This window comes from Poecilia latipinna, unplaced genomic scaffold, assembly GCF_001443285.1.
Source record: "Poecilia latipinna isolate Pla-1442-1.1 unplaced genomic scaffold, P_latipinna-1.0 Scaffold2485, whole genome shotgun sequence".
NCBI classification, from domain to species: Eukaryota; Metazoa; Chordata; class Actinopteri; order Cyprinodontiformes; family Poeciliidae; genus Poecilia; species Poecilia latipinna.
Genome location: NW_015115101.1, coordinates 13,911 through 32,919, shown reverse-complemented (window position 1 = coordinate 32,919; position 19,009 = coordinate 13,911). Strand labels below are relative to the sequence as shown.

The 19,009-nt window shown below is 43.0% G+C and overlaps 1 protein-coding gene across 1 annotated transcript in view; it reads left to right on the top strand.

Moving 5' to 3' along the window:
• Positions 1-19,009, top strand: part of sspo (SCO-spondin) — a 35,498-nt gene that overhangs the window by 5,198 nt on the left and 11,291 nt on the right. Inside the window, exons 8-42 of the mRNA XM_015019820.1 lie at positions 206-364; positions 469-554; positions 740-865; positions 1,722-1,878; positions 2,012-2,264; positions 2,361-2,502; positions 2,592-2,733; positions 3,452-3,624; positions 3,798-4,016; positions 4,096-4,264; positions 4,420-4,681; positions 6,362-6,572; positions 7,322-7,416; positions 7,503-7,759; positions 8,675-8,809; positions 8,914-9,116; positions 9,200-9,327; positions 9,540-9,649; positions 10,876-11,025; positions 11,484-11,577; positions 11,679-11,888; positions 12,791-12,996; positions 13,139-13,253; positions 13,508-13,629; positions 14,079-14,234; positions 14,726-14,959; positions 15,055-15,177; positions 15,740-15,837; positions 16,058-16,289; positions 16,380-16,532; positions 17,111-17,248; positions 17,366-17,548; positions 17,643-17,793; positions 18,025-18,184; positions 18,898-18,946. Of these exons, the coding sequence (XP_014875306.1) occupies positions 206-364; positions 469-554; positions 740-865; positions 1,722-1,878; positions 2,012-2,264; positions 2,361-2,502; positions 2,592-2,733; positions 3,452-3,624; positions 3,798-4,016; positions 4,096-4,264; positions 4,420-4,681; positions 6,362-6,572; positions 7,322-7,416; positions 7,503-7,759; positions 8,675-8,809; positions 8,914-9,116; positions 9,200-9,327; positions 9,540-9,649; positions 10,876-11,025; positions 11,484-11,577; positions 11,679-11,888; positions 12,791-12,996; positions 13,139-13,253; positions 13,508-13,629; positions 14,079-14,234; positions 14,726-14,959; positions 15,055-15,177; positions 15,740-15,837; positions 16,058-16,289; positions 16,380-16,532; positions 17,111-17,248; positions 17,366-17,548; positions 17,643-17,793; positions 18,025-18,184; positions 18,898-18,946 (5,601 nt within the window). The remainder of the gene's footprint in view (positions 1-205; positions 365-468; positions 555-739; positions 866-1,721; positions 1,879-2,011; positions 2,265-2,360; positions 2,503-2,591; positions 2,734-3,451; positions 3,625-3,797; positions 4,017-4,095; positions 4,265-4,419; positions 4,682-6,361; positions 6,573-7,321; positions 7,417-7,502; positions 7,760-8,674; positions 8,810-8,913; positions 9,117-9,199; positions 9,328-9,539; positions 9,650-10,875; positions 11,026-11,483; positions 11,578-11,678; positions 11,889-12,790; positions 12,997-13,138; positions 13,254-13,507; positions 13,630-14,078; positions 14,235-14,725; positions 14,960-15,054; positions 15,178-15,739; positions 15,838-16,057; positions 16,290-16,379; positions 16,533-17,110; positions 17,249-17,365; positions 17,549-17,642; positions 17,794-18,024; positions 18,185-18,897; positions 18,947-19,009) is intronic.

Genomic DNA, 19,009 nt, shown 5'->3' with positions numbered 1-19,009 from the left:
AAAGTTTACCCTGATCTGCATTAAAAGATATATATTTTAACCCCCCCTAAGTTGTAGCTTGTGATCAGTCTTTCCCTTGGCCTGGTTTCCCACCATTCAACCCTGAATATTGAAATTTGTGAAAATGCTTTTTTAAAATGATTTTTATTGTTAATCAAAAGTCATGCATTTTGCTTACATGAAGAGTTTTTCTCTTTGCCTTTAGGAGTGAGCGTCTACTGGCTTGGAGACTATGTGTTTGTGGAGAGCGGGGTGGGGGTCAGGGTGAAGTTCGACATGGTCAACACGGTGTATGTGACGGTGACCTCTGAGCAGCTGGGAACCACCAGGGGACTCTGTGGAGTCTTTAACAACAACGCTGATGGTAAGAGTTCCCACATGCATGTTCACTACGGTGTGCTGCAGTTTCCCACTTCGTTTGGTTTCTCTAAGCTGCATTTGAATTGCTGTCTGTGTGAACGATCACAGATGATTTCACCACGATGGCTGGAGACGTTTCTTCATACGCTGCCAGTTTTGGAAACTCATGGAAAATTCCGGACCAGCACAACGAGGTTCTGCTATTCAAACATTCCTTTAGAGAGTCTTCACCTCTTTCATTGATCAGTTTAGTGTTTGGCTCTTTCTAATAAATTACGATGCTTTGTTAACATCGAAAGTCGTACAAATACAGCTGTAGTTGCCTAAATGTCCTTCATTGAGGGGCCTTACTGACTGAGGCTGGTTATTGGTCCATCAGGACTGCAGTGATGCAGCTGAGCTTGGCCACAGCTGTGATGTCACAGGAGATCCCGCTCTACGCCGGCGGGCAGAATCAGTGTGTCGTCAGCTGCTGGAAAAACCCTTCACACACTGCCACAGCCAGGTCAGCAACCCGGGAAACGAAGTGAAGACACACACTCCACTCATCAGAACGTTGTGGTCTACTTCTAATCTCCAGGTTTTACAAAGCTTTGGCCTGGTGATGATGTGTTTAACCAGTTTAGATTTATCTTTAATAACCACACACACCTCACACAGATCTTGTATTTTATTATCCTGGTTGCTGCTGGATTCTAACCTGAAACAGTCTTTTCATCACCTGATCAATTGTTTTAGATCATTACCTAAAAGAACCTGGAAACAGACAGAAGAGTTTAAAAAAAAACAGAAAGAAAATCCATAGGTCTCCATAGAGAGGAGACATTGTTGGTGTTTATCACCTAGCATGCTCAGACATGCTTAACATGAATATCATTGGAGGGAATATAAATCAATCAAATCTGGTACTTCTAAGAACCTGTCAACATTTCCAAATCATTCATGCTAGCCATGATTAAGAGAGATGAATGTGTTGAAACATCAGTTTTTCTCTAATAAATCTGTATATAATGTCAAAACTCTTCAAATGCATTAAATGGATAGTGGTAGATACATTCTTTGTTTAAGAATGGGTTCTCATGGTCTGAGGCAAAATAATGAGGTCATTAGCACGACTCTTGACTGCACTTAGGAGGTGATTCAACTATTTGATTGAAGAGTGTTGAACCTGGGAGACATCCAAGAGTTGCAGGTCACCGGCCCTCCCCTAATCCTTTGCTCTGTCTGGGTCACTCACTGGGGCTAGTTAGAAGAAACATTTTGGTGAAATCAATCGCCTAAACCTGATCGCCCAGGCCTGTTTTATTCAAACCATAGTGGTTTATAATTAAATGACAAAAGGTTGTGTCTTTAACTCACAGGTGGATCCAGGAGCCTACATGGACAGCTGTCAGTACCTGTACTGCAGCCTCCCACCCAAAGAGAGGCAGGCTGCAGTGTGTGACACCCTGGCCAGCTACACCCGGGAGTGTGCTGAACAACACGTCGTCATAATGTGGAGGACCGCAGCACTATGTGGTGCAGAAATATAAGATTTTAGTATTTGACTTAGAGATGAAAATTGTGAATGTTTTTATCCTCCATTAAGTCATGCAAAAGCAGCAGTTTGGTTGTTTGACTGTGTTCTTCAAAATGTCCCTTGTCTCTCCAGGTCGTGTCTGCTCCAGAGGACAGGTCTTTTCAGACTGTGTGTCCTCCTGTCCTCTGAGCTGCTCTTCTCCTCACCCCCCGGGGTCTGCTGCAGCCGTGGGTCAGTGCAGAGAGGAGTGTGTGGGGGGCTGCGAGTGTCCTCCTGATCGCTACCTTTACCAGGGTCTCTGCTTGAAAAGAGAAGACTGTCCCTGTTTCCACCGCAGGCGCATCCACCAGCCTGGGGACAGGATACAGATGAGATGCAACACTTGGTGAGAAACGACTCTACTTGTCCTGCAACAGCATCCCAAAAAACCTTTTGCATGTTTTTCATTCTGATTCTCCATAATGTGTCCCTATTCCTCCAGTGTGTGCAGGGCGGGTCAGTGGGAGTGTACAAGAGAGAAGTGTGCCGGCCAGTGCACTCTGATGGGGGCATTGCAGGTGACCACATTCGACAAAAAACGGTATGCACTGCCTGGTGGAGACTGTCCTTTCATCGTTGTGGAGGTAAGACACAAACGATAACGCAAACAGTGACGCATACTGAGACGTTTGGGTGGAAGCTTACTGCTGTTTGCTCCCATCTTTGTGTCCAGGACTTTGTGGACAGGAAGTTGGCGGTGGGAGTGCGTTGTGGAGAGTGTACAGCTGGGGATGGGGCAGCGGGAGGAGAAACGGGCTGTCTGAAGGAGATTACAGTGACGGCTCTGCACACAACAGTCACTGTTACACACACTGGTGAGTTAGGATAAATATGTCATAGTGTTGAAACTGCTGACTGACTGAGTAACTGTAAGGAACTAAATATGAATAACAGAATTAAAAGAACATCAGTTTTTTATATTTCAGTCGAATTTGGTGTGTACTTATTTACTTTTTAATATCTTTAAAGTGGGAAGCCAAGTAAAAACAATGTCCTGATTCTAATATACAATGTGACAGTGGTGTTTTCCAAAATTCTTTGCAATGGCTCCTACATTAAGGTACATGTTCATCTTTTCAGACTAAACTGAAAAGGAGGGGAACAAGCTATCTGTAGCTAAACTAGATGTTAGGCAACACAGGAAACTAATGTTCAAGTTGACTTTAGGAAATAAGCAGAACATCTGGCTTCTTGGAAAGAAAACGTGGAGAAATAGGGCTGGACAAAGACCTTTGCTCAGTACTGTTTGTTCACTGGATAAGGCAGAGTGACACATTCAACAATTGTGGGATGTGATAATGAAGTGTTTCACTGGTGAACTTTACTAACTGTGCCAGAGTAGATTCTTATTTAGTCTTTTCATATTTAGGCCCATTCACTTTCATTGAGTTTCATGCTCAGATTTGCCCAAGGACACAATGACTTTGACAGACGGAGCGGGGGTTTGAACCTGTAACCCATTGTTTACAGAATGGACTCCCACTACCTGAGCCACCCTGAACCTATGTTTCAGGACAGTGTTGTTCTTTTTAGGCACCGTGACTCTGAATGGCCAACGGGAGATGATGCCTGTGGCGACTGGAGACCTGGTTTTGCGCAAGGCCACCTCTTCATTCATCGTCATCCAGACTTTTGGAGCCCAACTTCTATGGTACTTAGATGGATCCTTTACCCTCATCAGCCTACAGCCTGGTTTTACCAACAAGGTGATACTGAGACCACATGTGATCCTTTTCCTAGACATCCACTTCTAGAAAAACAGATTCCTGAATGCTTATTTGGTTGCCTGTTGGAAAAAAAACAAGTTACTTTGTATGCAGCCATTTCTATGCGAATGTCCCTTTAGCAGTGGTGAATGGATGCACGTGTTGTGTTTAAGGTGCGTGGTCTATGTGGAACTCTGACTTGGAGCCAGCATGATGACTTTACCACCCCAGAGGGAGATGTGGAGAACAATGTTTTATCCTTCGCAGAGAAATTCACAAGTGAGCCCTGTACCCTGCCTGGAGGAACTCCAGCTGATCCCTGCTCCACATACACCCAGAGGAGAATCTACGCCCAAACAGTGTGTGCCATCATACATAGTCTGGTCTTTCAGGTCGGTGTGTATGACGAGAGTTTTGTCTTCCTACCTCTCTCTTCTTGATCAAACAATCCTCTCACCCTCCACCCTGCAGGTGTGTCATGACGTAGTGGACAGGGAGCCATATTTCCGTCTCTGCCTGTCGGAGGTGTGTGGCTGTGATCCACAGAGGACTTCATGTCACTGCACCGTCCTCACTGCCTACGGCCGACACTGCGCTCAGGAGGGCGTCACAGTCCAGTGGCGCAACCAAACACTCTGCCGTAAGATGCTCCCTGGCCCCCTTCTAAAAGATTACTTTTTTATTTACAGTTCATTCAACAACTGGCACCTCTATCTAAGTTGCGCATTCATCATTTAAAATAATTGTTTGCCTCCCAGATGCACGTATGTTAAAAGCAGATCTCTTCCTACCCAGCGGTCCAGTGCACAGGGGGCCAGGTGTACCAGGAGTGCGGTCATACCTGCGGTGGCTCCTGCTCAGACCGGCGTCAGGGCTGGAGCTGTGACGAGTTCGGCTCTGAATCAGGACGCGGCGTGTGTGTTCCAGGTTGTCAGTGTCCAGCAGGACTTGTGCAGGACCAGCAAGGCCAGTGTGTGCCTCTCTCTCTGTGCCCCTGCATGGAAGGAGACAAGCTGTACCCAGCAGGCACTGTGGTGCAGAAAGGCTGCAACACTTGGTATGTAGAGAGGGGAGGGAAATTACACAAATGATGTCAAGTCAGGTATTTCTTAACTTATGTCTAAACCTGAACAACAATGCTTAATTATTACTTCTTGAAAAAAGTGTAGGATATTCACACAAATTCTCCAAGATGAACTTATCTTGTGCTTTACACATAAAAGTAGAGTTTCCAGAGTTTGAAAACTCTACTGGCACTTCAGGTGGAATTATGTGCTTTGGTCAGATGATGCTAAGATTGAGTTTCTTAGCAATATTCCTCTGGGAGGTTTGTCATTATTGCACAAAGGATACAGTTCTGGAAAATCACCTCCTGCTCGATGTTAAGTATGGTCTTTGACACTGTGGATCTCTTTGTCTTCAAACGATCAGAATATCTTTAGTAGAAATTTGAAAAGCCTCTGTCAGAAAACCGAAGGTGGTTCATTATTGGGGAAAAGTCATGAGCCAAAACAATAAGGCCGAATCAACATAGAGATGGTTCACCAGTGTCATCATAGTCCCCAACCTACAGTTAACTGAAACAATTGGGCCATTTATCAATCATTTCTGATTCTCAAATCCATCATTTGGTGTAATTTTTTACAAAAGTGAATAAATACTAAATGTAAATTTTTTTGTTAGATTTGATGAAATGAAGCGATTCTAGTTGAACATCACAGTTACATTAAATCTAATATGGGTATTATTTAGCACCTTATTTATGATGACCAATAAACATGGTCATTCCTTTATATATAGATTAATATCAATATATAAAGGAATTAGAAAGACACTATAGATGGCCTGATCACTGCCTGACCTGGTTGTATGTCTGATATCTAAGAGCATATCAGAAAGTTAACGGCTTTCTGATATGCAGAGTTTATATGTACCGCTTTCACCATCTGATGGTGGAGATGAGGTGTGGAAATTCAGCTGTTCAAAGTTACTGGAATTAAACATGAAACTAGAATGTGACACTGAAAAGATGTTTAGCAAGTCGACTTCTCGTCACTAAACCTACAATGACAGACTTTGATCTAGTCTGAAGTCCCTTCAGTTGACTTATCAAGCCACTACTGACCTTAAATCTCAAACTAATGCTTTTTGTGTCAAAAAGCATTCAGAGAGCAGGAAGCCACGTTCTGTCTGAAGAGGAGACCCTGTGGTGGGAGAGCTCTGATGAAATCACTCTATGATCCTGCTCCCTGAACCAGGATAGGTTGATTTCATTGCATTTCTTCACCACATCACAACACATGGAGTCTCTTCAAACTGCCCTCTAAAGCCTGGAACTGATCTGATATCCACTCTAAGCTTTATGTGCAGTAGACATCGTCTTTCTATTGCCGACAGCAACCTGTCTGTTGAGCTGACTCACTGTACTGCGAAATGGCTAATGATTATACAGATAAACAAAACCATATAAATTTAGTGCCTGGAGCGACAGTCCTTGGCAGTGAAAGGATTATGATAAAAGCTGAGCACGTTTTGTTGACTTGAACGTTTTTGGATGTGTTGTAAACCTGCCTGAGCGAGCAGAAATGTAGCAAGCATGAAAGATCGGGGATGCATTTCAGTCCACTCAGCAGGTTTATCTGGAACTGTTTTTCTGTATCACATGCAGGAGTTACAATTTTCAGATAACTTTTAAAACTTTCGTGAGCATCTAACATTATTCTCCCTCGCTTTCCAGCGTGTGTGAGCAGGGCGTGTTTAACTGCACCCAGGAGCTCTGTGAGGAGGTACAACAGTGCCCCCACTCTCTGGTCTACTCTCCACGCTCCTGCCTCCTGACCTGCTCCAGTCTGGAGCCTCCTGGCCATCAGCCTGTGTCCAGCGTCTCACACTCCAGCTGCAGGGAGCCACTGTCTGGCTGCGTCTGTCCTCAGGGAACTGTCTCTCTAGTACGTAAAAATTCACTGTAGCCCTTTCTAGAAAGGATAGAGAGAAGCAGCTGGTCCTCTATTGCCTTGCAAAAGTATGAAAAAAGGCAGTCCAGCAGGATGATGCTGCCACCACCGTGTTCTGTTTTATGGATGTTGTAGGGATTATTGTAGTTTAACTATTTTCCCCCACATTCAGGATTTTGCATGTCTGAACAAAATGATTAATTTCACCTCACATGATCATCTGTGTGCTGTCGTGAACATTGGTAAAGCAGGTGAAAGTCTGTAAAGCTGGTTTTGTTCTGATGTACATTTTCTGTCATGGTATCGGGGTGTTTTAGTTTTGGTTTTGGTTCCTCAGACCTGATTTGGTATCTGTTCTTATTTTGGTTCAGATCAACCTGTTTCTGCTTTCCTTTGGTTCAGTCCTGTCTTAGTTACTAATCATGTTTCTTATGTTTAGTGATTCTTTAGAGGTAAATTCATTTCCTAGTTCCAATGTACTCTCCCTCGCCCCCATGTACAACTTTCTCTCTTGCTCTCTCTCCCCTCACACCTGCAACCCTGTTAGCCAATCAGCCCAGGCCCTTTGTTCCAAATTTAGTTTGAGGCATATCTGAATAAAGATGAAGCTACTGAAGTTATCACAATAAAAACTGGAAATGAATAAAGTGTATGTAGATCTAGTGGTAGGGGGGCCCTGGAGACACGCAGGCAGCAGAGCGCTATGATCTGTGGTTCTAAGTCTGCATCTTCACACGTTTCAGGAGGATCGCTGTGTTCCACCAGAGGAGTGTCCATGTCACCATAACGGACAACTTTATTACACCAATGACACCATTACTAAAGACTGCAACACATGGTAACATCTACAGCTGCGGGTTTGTATCCCCACCCTGTAACTACGACAAACAAAAATTTTTTTTTTGTTTTTTTTTTTTCCTGCAGTGTGTGTAAGAAGCGGCGCTGGCACTGCTCCCAGACCGTCTGTGCCGGTGTGTGCGTTGCCACCGGAGATCCACACTATGTGACGTTTGACGGCCGCTGCTACTCGTTCCTGGGTGACTGCCAGTACGTGCTGGCCCGGGAGAACAGCGGCTTGTTCAGCGTGACGGCGGAGAACGTGCCGTGTGGCAGCACCGGCGTCACCTGCACCAAGTCGGTCACCCTCAGCCTCGGAAACACAGTCATACACCTGCTGAGAGGTAGCATGCACACACACACACGCACACACGCACACACACACCCACACACACACACACACACTGTTTTGGGGAAAGACTTGATGAAAGATTGACATAACAGACAACCATGTGATTCATGCACAACTGGCAAACAATTAAAGTAAGAAAATGACTTACTTTTGGAAAACTAATGGAAAACTAGTTTGGGCCACAACTTACACATAACTTCCATTTTTCTATTTCTGATGCCACCCTGGGTAACGACTAGGGCTGCTCTGATTGCAGTTTCTTGGCTGAGTACCGATCTATAAAATGCTGGACCTGCCGATTCCGATTTTGGCCAATGCCGATTTTTTTTGCCTGGAATGTCGCTGAAAATAACAAGAATGTTGCTGAGTTGGCATCAGTAGAGTGAGTATTAACTGTAAACATGGGGTCATGACCTGGTGGGTCAGTCAGTCAAACTTTTCTCAGGGGAGAGTAGAAGAGGACAGAGGTTGATTTCTAGACCTTTGCTGAGGTAGAGAAGGTCCAGGGATAAGATTGGCTTCATGTGTAAATATCGACCGATCACTAATCTCCCAAAATTAAGGAAATTGGCTGGCCGATAAATCGGTGCAGCCCTAGTAATAACCCATATTACCATTCTCAAAAGGCATCACTGCAGCCTTTTCAGGCTTGGTTCTGTCTGTGTTCATACATTGGTGAAATGACCAATAAGAACGCCTTTGTTTGTTTTATTCCAATTTTTAAACTTTAATTCAAGGATTTCTTAAAGAAACCAGTTTGTAACCTTCAGTGGACAGCTTTTTCTATCACATTTAAGATTATTTTAGAGCCAAATGTACAGAATATGCATCTTTTTCATCAGAATATGTTTCCTAGGAAGCAGGAAAGTAATTTGGTGACTTAATGTGTCTCGTCTGTGGCGTTCAGGTAAAGCAGTAACGGTGAACGGAATGCCTGTTTCCTTACCAAAGACCTACAGCGGCAGTGGTCTGGCTCTGGAGAGAGCTGGCATATTTGTCGCTTTGTCTTCCCGACTAGGAATCACCTTGCTCTGGGATGGAGGTAGGCCGACTTCCTGATCAGGGTTTTCTTTTGTAATAGTTTTTCATGATTTTTGCTATTGAAGCTAATCGTGTGTTGTTGTTTGTTTCTGTTTTTCCCACCAGGGATGCGTGTGTACGTGCGCTTGGCGCCCCACCTGCGGGGCCAGGTGGAAGGCCTGTGTGGGAACTTTGACGGAGACACGGAGAACGACTTCACAACACGGCAAGGTATCGTGGAGTCCACGCCGGAGTTGTTTGGAAATTCGTGGAAGGTCAGCCCTTCCTGCCCCGACGTGGAAAACCAGGACCTCAGAGATCCCTGCGCTGTAAGTTTACCATGGACATCAGTCCATGTGTTCATTCCCCCGGCGGCACAAATCACCGCTGTTGACGGTTGTTGCCTTTTCAGCTGAATCCCCACAGAGTGACCTGGGCCAGGAAGAGGTGTGCAGTGCTGACTCAGGAGCTGTTTTCACGCTGCCATGCTGAGGTTTCCTTCCAGCAGTATTATGACTGGTGTGTCTTTGATGCTTGTGGGTGAGTGACGCATATAATCACAGCGCTGTGGCTTTGAGATCTGCATTGTGCATCTTGGCTGTTGCCTTGCAAACAAAAATACTGGGTTTCCATTCCAGATTGTTTTTATTATTTGGGGAGTTTTTTTTTTGTTTTTTTTTGTTTTACAGTACATAGTTTGTAATTCCTTCAAGGCTGAACATGTGTTCTGTTTGTTCTGCTGGCGCGTTCAGCTGTGACTCCGGTGGGGACTGTGAATGTCTCTGCACAGCTGTTGCTTCATATGCAGAGGAGTGCAACCGGAGAGGAGTCTACATCCGCTGGAGGTCTCAGGATCTGTGCCGTACGTCTCATTCACACACCAAACACTCCCCGAATGTCAAATAACACGCAAATGACATTTTAATAGTATTTTTTTTTAATGGCAATATGGAGAAATATGAGACTATGATAAATCATTTTCTAACTGTTTCCACCTTCAGTTGAACATAAATCCAACCCTCCAGCTCCACTCTGTAGATTTTTTCTGCTGATGTTTCAGTTGTTCCAAACATGCTCAGGGATGGTTTTAATTTAGAGCGTAGCGTATCGTTTAATAACGTTTTGGGGGATTTCAGTCTGACCTGAACATTGTAAATGTTTTTCACTTCTACTTGCCGTTTAATGACGAAGTGAAAGAAACTGGTTGATCGCTGTTCTTAAGAAGAAATGTCTTCATTGATCACCTATTTTGTTTTTAAATGTCAGACATGATTTTTAAAGAGCTTTGAGCTTCTCATATATTCAGATGAAAACAGTAAGTAGGAAGAATATATTTTTTCATTTAGTTGCGTAATAATTTTGCACAACATCCAAAAAATTGTCTGGGTTTTTTTCAACTGCCTCAGGGTCATTTTGATGAGCTGAATCCAAAAATCACTTTGGTTTTGCTCAATCAGGTCGACTTTCTGAACTAATGTTCAATTCACATGTGCTTACCCTTATCAGTGTTTATTATTCAATTTACAGAAATCCAAGTTTGTAACATTTAATTAATACACTCTGTTAGAAAACATTTTTTTTCTCCTGAAGCCTTGGATGAGAAATATCAATGGAAATGAACTGACAGAGTCACAAAAATGAATCAATTTAGTCAGAAGATCGGATTTCTGTTAATCAAATTAGAATAAAAACCTGACCTGATTGAGAGAAATGCATGTCATTTTTGGAATCAGTGGTGCAAAATAGTCCAAATTCAATTGGAAAATCATAGACAACTTCCATAAAATATCTTTTTGTAACCCAGTGTTTGCCCAATAATTGTGCACATATAGCTATTCTTCTAAGAAAGTCACAAAGTCACATCCCCACTTTTACTTTCTTACACGTTCATGTTTGAGGCTTATTAACATTTTTGGGTTAACCAAGAGTAATTGTGTACAGGATAAATGTCATATTAAAGGTAGAAAGAGTTTAAAAATGATTTCTGATGGTCTCATTTTTTTGTACTTCCCAAACCACTGTTTGGTTAACTTTTCCTGTCCGCTGGTGAGCCTGTCCTTAAGGAGCTTCTGCTTCCATTCCCTGTAGCTCTTCAGTGTGATGAAGGGCAGCTCTATGATCCGTGCGGTCCAGCCTGCACTCCGTCCTGCCCCGGTGTCCAGCAGAGTCCTCACTCTCAGTGTGGGGTGCTGTCCTGTGTGGAGGGCTGCTTCTGCCCTGCTGGCACAGTCAGACACGGTAACAAAAAGACGTGCTACTTAAGGTGTAATTATTTACAATAGGTCCATTAGGGACCAGCAAACGACATAGCAGTAGTTTATATGGATACTCGCAAAAACCCAGTTTTTATTTTAACAGTCTGATTCATGTGAAATTGCATATATAGCTTCTTAACTAAATATTTTGTATTAGCAACCTAAATAAATAGCTAATTAAATAATTAGCTTTCTTAATTTGGAGCTAAATACTTAGTTTGGAACTGTGACACTTAGAAAGGAATGAGAAAATTTGACCCTTTTTTTTCTCTTATGTCAAGCTAAAAAAAAACTAAATATTGCTGTTAATGTTTTACTGTAACTTTTCAAAGAGTACCCTATAAAAATATGTAAAATAGCCAAAGAAAATCTTTACAGTTTTTTCAGATAAGGTTCGCAAAGCTTAAATTTCAGAACGACGTGCTTCATATCGCTCCGTAGGTGACGGCTGTATAGAACCCACCGAGTGTCCCTGTGAATGGGAAGGCTCCATGTTTCCGCCTGGAAGTGTCATCACCAATCACTGTCAGAACTGGTCCGTCCGTCTAAAACCATGTGGAAAATAACAATCAATCTGTTTTAATGTTAGAGAAACTGACCGGCTGGAAATCTGACACCTGTTGTCGTTTTGTCCAGTTCCTGTGAAGAGGGCGTGTGGCGCTGTGAGGGCGTGTCTTGCCCTCCTCCCCCGCCTCCTTGCCTGGAGTCAGAGTTTTCCTGTGCCAGCGGACGCTGCATCTCCTCTCAGTGGGTGTGTGACAACGAGGACGACTGCGGAGACGGTTCGGATGAGGTCTGTCCATCCACCTGCTCCCCACAGCAGTTCAGATGTTCCAGCAGCCCGAGGTGATTCCTGACCCCCAGCTAAAACAGTCCTTCTGACATCAACATGTGAAAACGCAGCCCAGCTGATTAATAACTGGACAGCAAAAGTCACTGAATAGGAGATTTTTTATTTTTCTTGTGTACAGAATTTGAACCAGGTCAAGTTAAACCTGCCATATTAGGAGTTCTGGGTGCAACCAGGTCTGTCACAATAATACATTTTGCTGGACGATAAATTGTTCCAGAAGTTTTTGTGATAAAGGATAATATTGTTGTTTTGAGACTATTTTAAGTAATATGCTGGTAATTGGCAAAATAATAATGCAAGAGCACATTCTGAAAGATCAGTAATGGAACTGGAACACTTTTTAAATATCCAAAATAAACAACACAACAAATAAAATGAATTATAAACTCTTTGTAAGCAAAATTGTCCTTCAATTAGTTGAGACTAAAGCACCAAAGTGAAGACTTTTATCATCCAGCTTTTGATAGAAAGAGATAAATGAGAAATCATGCCAATAGAAATTATTGACTTTGTTTTAATTTACCAATAAATCAATATTTAATTTATTGATTATTGTGACAGGCCAAGGTGCAACATATTTATAGATAGATTTTTTTTTTTTACCATAATTGCAAAATCCTTTTATATTTTTATACTTAATTACTGCTCTGACTGAGTTGTTCCTTCAGCAAATGCCTTTTTTTTAATCTGTCTACTCCTGTTAGCAACAAATCGATTATCAAATTGATCAACAAGTATTTCAATAATCGACTCATCACGATTAATCGGATTAATCATTTCAGCTTTGATATAAATAAAATATTTTCTGTCATGACTTGAGTCGGTTTTACAGTTAGTCTTTCTGCAGGACTAAAACTCTTGAAGTGAATTAAGTGAGATAACCCCAACCTTGCAGTGGACCATGTTTGAACCTGGCTCTGCGTTGTGATGGCCACCCAGACTGTGCTGACCAATCGGATGAGGAGTTCTGCGGACCCCCCACCCCGGTGCCTCTGTGTCCTCCCGGAGAGTTTCAGTGTGCCAACGGAAAGTGTCTTCCAGCCAGCCGTGTGTGTGACGGACGGCTGGACTGTGGCTTCGCTGACGGTTCTGATGAGCAAGGTAAACTGACACAGAGAATGTGATTCCCAGCTGGTTGATAAATTAACTTCATGTATGTTTTATCCATGTTCATTCATGTTGCTGATGCGTTTTTATGAGCTGCTCTTCTATTGCTTTGTGTTGTGATCTATCACCCGTTCAGACTGTGGTGTGGTGTGTGAAGAAGGGGAGTTCCTGTGTCCAGGAGGACGCTGCATCCTCTACATCCACCGCTGTGACGGCCATGATGACTGTGGAGACCTCAGTGATGAAAGAGGGTCTGTTTTCCTTTGATTATTCTAATTTTTGAGATTTTAAGCACATTTTTGAGCATCTAAGAGACTAAAATTGGTTCCTTTGTATAGTTTGTCTGCTAGCATTGAATCAGTGCCAGTAATGCTAATATTTCAAACAACAAGCAGTATTTTTTAAGATTTACTGAAAGGTAATTTATTCTTTTGGTGACCTCATATTACAGCCGTGTCCTTTTAAACAGTATATTCTGATCTCAACCAGACTCTGTGATTTGCAGGTGTGTGTGCTCACCAGGAGAGTTTCAATGTCCTGATGATCGGTGTATCCCTGCACACACACTCTGTGATGGACACAGAGACTGCCCTTCAGGAACAGATGAAGCTGTCTGCCCAAAGAAAGGTGAATAGTAACATTCTAATGTCTCTACAGACAAGACAATGCTCAACGCTGGGGGCTTGGGAATTAGCTTGCACAAGATTTGGGTAAAAAAAGACCTGGAATAGATGCAAAACAATGCAGTCAATGGTTCATATACTTCAGTTTTTAACTTCTAATTCTTAAACTAACTTTTGGGTAACTTTTTTGGAAGCATCAACAAGTCTGAATAGAACAGGAAAGGAATCCCAAACTTTGTCTTGGTGCATCAGCCACCAACTGGACACAGCTGGTTTGGCTTGTTTGGTCGAAAGTATTTCACATGTCTGACACTGCTTATGTCCATACCCCTTTAAAAACGTTGATAAAAAAGCTTCATTTCTCTATTCTTACCTCATGTCCTTTTAAACGACATATTCTGGTGTCTTAAATTTAAGTGACTCAACATGTCGTGTGTTTTCTTGGCCTTGCAGTGACCTGTGCTCCCCATCAGTTTGCCTGCAGCGACGGTTCATGCGTTGCCAAAACGAAGCTGTGTGATGGAGCAGCGGACTGTGCAGGCCAAGAGGATGAGAACAGAACCAGCTGCTCCGCTGGAATCACTCCGTCACCTGTCACACCATCTTCAGGTAAGAAACGATCTTAAATAAATAACTGGTAGAAATAATGACTATATAAATCCATTAAGTATTATTACTCTTAAAGACGGTATTCAACTTTTAGTGTCTCAATTCCCAGTTGTTGTTTGACTGTGAAGGTCTTCCACAGAGCAGCTGGTGCTCTCTCTCCTGAAACTGGCCTGGATGTCGATCATACCAACACAGAAAAACAACCTCTGTTTTTTTCACACCTTCTTCTATACATTTTCAGAGTAGAGAGTTCCAAAGCCAAAATACTACAGGATGTAGGCAAGAGTGCCGGTCTGAGACATGCCCTGAAATACTTTTTGAAGCTTCATTCAACGAGTCTTGGCTCTTTTCAAAGGTTTTCTGAATCCTAATCTAACAGAAAGGGATGTATCTACAAAGGATCAGACTTCTGTCCATCGCTAAAGTGATGGTAACTTAACATCTTCCAAGATAAATGTTAAGTTTTGTCAATGAAAGCTCCGTTTTTGCAGTTTGTAGGTCCTATGAGTTGAGGTGTGCCAGCGGGGGTCAGTGTGTGCCTCAGGCGTGGCGTTGTGACGGGGAAACGGACTGCGTGGACGGCAGTGATGAGCTGCAGTGTGCTGCTCCCTGTGGACCGGGCCAGATGCTCTGCCTCAGTGGGGACCAGTGCGTGGATTACCAGCAGCTCTGTGACGGAACCCCCCACTGCAGAGACGCATCCGATGAGAGCGTCAACACCTGTGGTGAGTTTGTAGTAATGCTCGTGTGAGCGTGGCGGATCCACAGAGGAAATGTTTTAACGTTTTGTTGCATTGGAAACGAACCGTCCATCTCCCAGGCTCCGCTCAGATACCATCCTGTCCGGGAAGCTTCCCGTGTGACAACCGCACCTGTGTGAACGTGACCCAAGTCTGCAATGGCGTCCCTGACTGCCCACGCGGCGACGATGAGTTGGTGTGTGGTGAGTTCACATTACAGTGAAAAAAGTGGCAAAGATGAGACAATAGAAGATGTTATTCTGCACTGTAGGAACTACCAGATTCAGAGAAACAAGTTAAAGAGCCTTAGTAATTCGAAAATAAAATTTGACATTGTTAATTCATTGCAAAAGGATTCAGGAAGCAGAGGATATCAGGTTATATTTGATTTTTTTGAAGCAGTGCAAGTTGTATAATAGGATCTAGTTTTTTCTTTCTTTTTTTTTAACGTTTAGTTTAGTTCTTCTGAAGGAAATTGTTTGCCCTGCGTTTTATTTAGGGGTATATGAGTAAATCTGGTGAAAATTACTTTTTTTTGGGAAACCATTTTTGTAAATCATCTATTCTTTGTGTCCCACTTCATAATTATGCAGTTTGGTGTGATGATCTGTAATATACAAAGATTAAGGTTCAAGTTTCATCAGGAGTTGGAAAATGAATTTCATACACAATATTTAACACAGGAAACACTGAAGAGGAAGTGATGTGACAGTTGTCAGTGCTCTTTTGAAACATCTGTTTGCTAAAACATGTTCCTGTTTCCAGATCAAACCGTTTCAGCAGCGCCCCCTGGCAGTCGAAACGTGTCTGCGCCCTGCTCTGAGTTCACCTGTATGGATGGAAGCTGTTTACCATTCAACAGGGTGTGTATCTAACCACCATGTTGATCAGCGCTGGCACACAAACTTCTTTAATAAAGTTGGTGATTTGATGAGCAAAATCAGGAAAGAATCAAAATGTATATTTACCCATGTATAAGACTTAAACATCTGTTAAAAATTAAACATTTTTAGATGTTTCAAAATGAAACTTTTTGGATTGTGTCAAGAAATTATTGAGTGTCTTGATGATGTTCTTCATCAGGTGTGTAATGGTGTAGCAGACTGTCCTGACTCTTCACTAACCCCATCTGGAGGGCCCACAGATGAGCATGGATGTAGGAGTTGGGGCTCTTGGGGCCCCTGGAGCTCCTGCAGCGCCTCCTGTGGATCAGGTACCATGAGTCGGCGGAGATCCTGCCCCCCAGGTGACCCACTTCACCGCTGCCTGGGCCAACACACCCAGAAGCAGCAGTGCTTCAATGTCACCTGCCCCGGTAAGCAGATGGAGAACAAGTATACTTTTGATATTTGTTCTTATTAATTAGAGTGAGATGTTATATGGCCGTTGTTTTGCTTGTCCTCAGTGGACGGTCAGTGGTTGCCATGGAGCAGCTGGTCCAGCTGTTCCCGTGGTTGCGGTGAGGTGCAGGTGAGGCTCAGAGACTGCAGTCCTCCTCGCTATGGAGGTCGGCACTGTTCCCAGCTCCCCGGACCCTCTAACATCTCCATGGAGATCAGTAAGGACTGAGTTATCAACATACAGCTCACAGGTTTATTTAAACAGAATCATGTGTTATGGTGTTCCACTGGGTTCTGAATGAGGACCGGTTATATTTGCTGTATAGATGTTACTTTTAGGACTTATATTCATATATATGATGTAGATTTCCTTTATTATCCTGATGAAAGTCACATTTATTTATTCATAAAATCAAATGACAAGGTAATTTTAAGAAATGTAGACGTTACCTGCCTGTCTTCAAAATGTCTGGTTGAGCTGTAAACTGGTTTGAACTTAGTCTGAATCAAAGTCATGTATCATTTCAGACAAGTCTGTGCAGCTGACTCATTTAACGTGTACAGAATTACAAAAACAAATCATTTCCACAAAGTGACATCTGCATTTATCACATTAAATCTTTATTTTTCCCAGGAAAATGAGAGCATTTTCCATGTATTTCTGTGTAGCATAAAAACATTCAGGGTTTTGAAGAAAGTGTCTAGAACTAGGATTACAACAAAAACCACTTGACGGTTCTTTTTATGGTCCTACGATCATGGTGTAATAACATTAATTCCACTTCCTGTCCTCCAGAACCATGTCCTGATGATGGCTGTGTTGACACCAGCTGTCCTCCTGGCCTGGTGAGGCGCCGCTGTGCTCCGTGTCCCTTCTCCTGCGCTCACATCAGCAGTGGGTCGACCTGTGACCCTGCGACGCCCTGCTTCTCTGGTCGGTCGACACGTTGCACCGCAGCAAGAGTTTAAATTTGTGATTTCATATAATTACGCCTTCAGCTAACTTGGAAACTGTCACTGTGAATCGTTACATTTCCCTCTTCGCCTTTAGGCTGCTGGTGCCCCGAAGGCCAAGTGATGAACCACACACAGCAGTGTGTGTCACCCGGAGAGTGTGTGTGTGAGGTGGCCGGTGTTCGCTACTGGCCGGGTCAGCAGATGAAAGTGGACTGTGACCTCTGTGTATGTGAGAGGGGAAGGCCGCAGAGGTGTCGGCCCAACCCAGACTGCTCAGGTGGGATACACACACACACACACACAGAATGGATCATGTATAAACACATGATCCATTCTGTTCTGATCCCACACATCTGTCTCTGACCCCTCAGTGCACTGCGGTTGGTCGTCATGGTCTGAGTGGGGAGAGTGTTTGGGCCCCTGTGGGGTCCAGAGTGTCCAGTGGTCATTCCGGAGCCCCGATCATCCCACCAAGCACGTGGATGGGAGGGTGTGCAGAGGGATTTACAGAAAGGCTCGTCGGTAGGAATCATCCATTTCACTTTGTTATTTTATAACCTTTCCATGATGTTTGTATGAATAATTCATCGATATCAGAGCCATCACTTTAGAGGAAATAAAGTCGAGTAGTAAAACAAACTTTTCTTGGAGATCACCTTCAATGACCGACACTTCTGCTGGCTGCTTCTTACTGTCCAGCTGGGCATTAATCCGTAGCCATGACGACACTTTTTGTACCATGTCTGTGTGCAGGTGTCAGACAGAACCCTGTGATCAGTGTCGCCATCACAGTCGATCCCATGTAGTTGGAGAAAGATGGAAGGTGGAGCCCTGCCAGTTATGCCACTGTCTTCCCAACCGTACGGTGCAGTGCGCCCCCTACTGTCCATACGCAGTCACCGGGTGCCCTATGGTGAGAGGACATGTGTCAGAGCTACACTGTGTTCACTGTGAGACTGAGCTGAGAATCTTAGTTTAAAGCAAAATTGTAAATTAATCAGCATTAGCTAAGCAATAGTGCTTATATTTCTTCTACATGCAAACACATTCACTTAAGTAAATATTATTCATTTTTCTTTATTAACCTTTATGTGAACCCGAGTCACTGACACTGTAATTACAGGATGTTTCTTTCTACTGAAGCTCCTCACCTGATCCATGCAGGGCTGTGAAAAAGTATTTTCCCCTTACAGAAATCCTCTGGTTTTGGTTTGTTGTTTATCTTAAATATTTTAAACCATGTAACATATTTTAACATCGGCCAAAGACCAGCTAAGCAAATGCCGAAATTGGTGATTTCACTTATTTAGGGACAAAAGCCATTAAACAAACTACATGTAAAATCATGGGACAGCTGAGACTTGATTTACTTGACTGACTCCTGACCTGTAGAATCAACAAAAGAACCTGTCTGAGAATTTTTGCCTACTTGGAGCTGTCACACATTCACAACACATCCTGCTAGGACCGAGCCATTGACGTCTGTCTATCTTTAATATTAAGAATTGTTTGATTATCACATTTAGACATAAAAAAAAAGAAAAGGAAAAAATCTAAGAACTCTGAATGGGGGCAAATACTTTTACACAGCACCTCATAAAGCTGTGTATCTTTTATGTTTTTTAGGGTCTAAAGCTCATCACTGGAGAGGGAAACAGGTGCTGCTACTGCCAAGGTAGTTTATATATATATATATATATATATATATATATATATATATATATATATATATATATAT